General features: G+C 33.4%; 1 protein-coding gene across 1 annotated transcript; it reads left to right on the top strand.

The window, feature by feature from the left end:
- The first annotated feature begins 1,013 nt into the window (after positions 1 to 1,013).
- On the top strand, positions 1,014 to 2,334 carry LOC112770669 (uncharacterized). The gene has a single exon (XM_025815009.3). The coding sequence runs from the start codon at positions 1,322 to 1,324 to the stop codon at positions 1,910 to 1,912; it is 591 nt and encodes a 196-aa protein (XP_025670794.1). The 5' UTR covers positions 1,014 to 1,321; the 3' UTR covers positions 1,913 to 2,334.
- The last annotated feature ends 1,320 nt before the right edge of the window (positions 2,335 to 3,654 follow it).

Here is a 3,654-nt window from a genome sequence, read left to right as displayed (position 1 = left end):
GTTTATGATAACTGTGATGTAATTATTTAGTTGGATAACTGATGTAATTATTGAGTTCAAGAGATTGAGTTTTTCTGTTCTCATTATTAGTAACACATGGATAGTTTAGAATTTTCTTTTTCTTTCCCTTACTTCTGAAGTTCGTTATTTCAGAAGGTTCAGTGTTGGCTTCAACTTTCAAATGGGAATTGGGAGTTGGTGAAGATAATAACATCTTCTGGAACCGAGTCTGTTGTTTCACTGCTTGATGAAAAAGTAAGATATGATCTAGAATTACGACAGTACACAGTGATGTTTGTTCCATCTAGCTGGACTCAGTGAGACAACTGAGAAATGCTCTTTTTTTTGTCTGATTAACTAACTTCAATATTTAACCTTGTTAATTATAGGTTTTAATGCACGATAAAAGCTTAATATCAGCAAACCCTGATATTCTTGATGGAGTGGATGACTTCTTGCAACTTAGTTATTTATACAATCTTCAGTCTTATACAACTTACAATATAGATACAACCAGAATATAATCTATGTAAGTCTTTATATTGCTGATTTTTTTTCCTCATCAATTTGCTTCCTATTTAACTTAGTTAAACTTGACAGATAAAAAAATTTAAATATGTAATGTTACGGCTCTTTTTTTTTGTATATGGAAATAAAAGTGGTGATATACCTTAACATTGTAATTTTTGGTGTTTTTCAAAAATGTGGAAGATACACAAATCGAAAGGTCTGATTTCTATACTTCAAATTTTTATTTTTTTAACAGAAATCTCTCGGTCCGATTTCTGTTCTTTCACAAATTCCTCAGTTCGATTTCTATGTCCTCACAAATCAGATGGTCCAATTTCTGTACTTCTCACAAATCAGACGATCCGATTTTTGTTTATCTAATTAAACAATTCCACATTTAAAAATAACACCACATCAACCCACATTTTAAAAAATACTAGGTTGCTACTTCACTATCAAAAACAAAATCTGTAATGCTACTCATAAATGTAAAAAACGCTTAATGTTCCGGTATATATATAATAAAAAAAAAAATTAGCCGTAGTATAGCTAGTAGAGGAGGGCATGATGTGTAAATATGTAAGATGTATCTTAAACAAAAGGCATCTTGGCTCTCGATTCTTGGCATCTTTACGAGATATCCCTCACCCTCGCTTGTCTGTTGTCTCACCCTCCACCTTTCCTTAAATCTCTTCATTCTCACTTCCATCTCTCTCCACATTCAATTCATCTCTCTCTCTCTCTCTCTCTCTTACAGACACTCCTAGAAACAGAGGGAAAAGAGAAGAAAGAAACCACAATTTCACAAAAAATGAACGTGTTGGATTCCCAAGTGGAGGCTCTTGTCTTCAACTACCTCACCTTTGGTTTCCTCACTCTCCTCAACAACTTTTGGACTTGGCTCGCACTTCTCACCGCAGCCCTCAGCTTCTGGAAGATTCGCTCATCGGTTTGCCCCGAACCCGAAATAGGTGACCCGACCAGAGAGCTGGTAGTTGAAGCTGCCATTCCCGAGGCGGTAACGCCGCTAGTTGAGTCAGCTGCTGTCGTGGATGCGGCTCCGTTGGCGGTTACTGAGGACGTTGACGGCGTAAGGAAGGGGAAGTTTACGGTGTACTACGAGGAGGAGGGTGATGATGAGGGCGCGCAATGCATGCGCGGCGAGAGAGAGGGATCTTTGACTTTGACTCTGCCTTTGATGGCGTGGAGGGAAGAAGGGTGCGAAGTGGAGTGGTGGGAAAAGTGGGAGAGGTTGTTACGGTTGAGGAACGGCGTTAATGAGGGCGGATGGTACACGTGTCAGGACTTGACGGAGCTTAACGGGAACGTTGTGAGGTTGTGGGATGGTGGGTTCCGGTGTAGAGAATCATGGTACAGCTACAGCTGTGTTGATGTTTGGTGAAATCAATAATGATGATACAATAATGAATAATAATAGTAATAAAATAATAAATATTAATAATGGTAGCTTTAATTTGTTAGTTAGAGACATAGGTTAGGTAGTGTACTTTTGTAATTTGAGGAGGAATTTATTATTTTTAATTAGTAGTTAATTATTAATGATTAAAAATATAAGTTTAAAACATGTTAGATTATTAAATTAAAAAATTAAATTAATAATTAAAAATAATAAAAAATAAAAAATTCTAATGACGAGTATTTTTCATTTGGGAATTGGGCAACATGCATGTACATATATGGTGATTTCTGATTTGGTAGTGATTTCAGAATTTTGGATGATGGAACTTAAACTAATTAAAGAGGAAGCAGTTTCATCATCTTCACTCATTTTGGATCTCAATTTATAAAGATAAGCTTTGCTTATGTTTATTGATTCTATTTATTATCGATGCTTACATTATTATTGCTAATGATTTGATATTATTATTCATATAATGTGTGTTTATTTATTAATGGCCAGTTAAACTAGTAACTAGAAGTCATATGATATTATTTCGAGGAAAACTAAATTGATGTAAAAACTTTTTCAAAAACTAAACTGATATCATGCTTAAAATTGTGCAATTTTATGGAAAAATATATTGGAATAAGTTATTAAAATTTAATTTAGAATTGAGTGGACAAGACATAATATCAATTTATCAAGCCTGGATTAACTTAATATTCCGCAGCATGTCCAAAAGACCAAAACGGAGTGATGAGTAGAGGCTTAAATGGGCCAAAAATAGGCGCTAGAACTGTACTGTGAAGTTGGAAGGGAAGGTGTCAAAATGCTCAATTCGAATAGACAGGAAACGTGAAAGAACGAAAAAGTGAAAGCAATAATAGTACACACGATTATTGATGAGAGTTTAACTTTGTTGGGGAAGTGCTCTATATATGTTCCTCTCAACTACTCGTCATACATGTTCATAGCCACATGTTTGAACTTTTGGAAATCACTCCTGCTAGCTATAGATTATTGTTATGTGCACTTGCTTATCCATCCACAAATTTTTTATTTTAATAATTTTTGAAATTTATGTTTTGTATACAAATTTAATTTTACTTGAATAAATTAAAATATTCCGAAAAAGGAATACATAAATAATTAGTTTGTTGAATTATTTTTGCCTTCTGTGTTGTTGAAAGCACTATACCATTTAATTTTTCTACCTTGAAAGCAACTAATGGTCTAGGGGCTGAACTTGAAAGCACTGAATATGTTCGCTCTTCCGTATTAACACCACATAAAGAATTATAAATTTAGCAAATATATATATATATATATATATATATATATATATATATATATATATATATATATATATATATATATAACACAAATTATATATACATAGAAGAGTTTATAAACATCAACACATAACCAACATTCCAAAACATAACTTCCCAAAAGCTAAATTTTGCTTGCTCAAAAACTCTAGACGCTCAATAAGATGTCTCACGACCTGCATATGAAAACAACATTTGTATGGAATGAAAACCGGGAGTTTTTAGCATGGTAAAGCTGCCAACGTACATAAGATATAAGATTTCGAGAAATTTAGAGACAATCTTAGAACTCCGACACTCAGATTTAAAATTTAAAGTTATAAATTAAACTAGAAATCAGGTAAACTATCCAAGGCACTCATGTTATGAATCTAATTCTAACTCTACACTTCACTTTTACCTCCTCCAACC

Source organism: Arachis hypogaea, chromosome 3 (assembly GCF_003086295.3).
Source record: "Arachis hypogaea cultivar Tifrunner chromosome 3, arahy.Tifrunner.gnm2.J5K5, whole genome shotgun sequence".
NCBI classification, from domain to species: Eukaryota; Viridiplantae; Streptophyta; class Magnoliopsida; order Fabales; family Fabaceae; genus Arachis; species Arachis hypogaea.
Note: the sequence above shows the minus strand (reverse complement) of the source record. Positions and strands in the feature narration are given on the sequence as shown.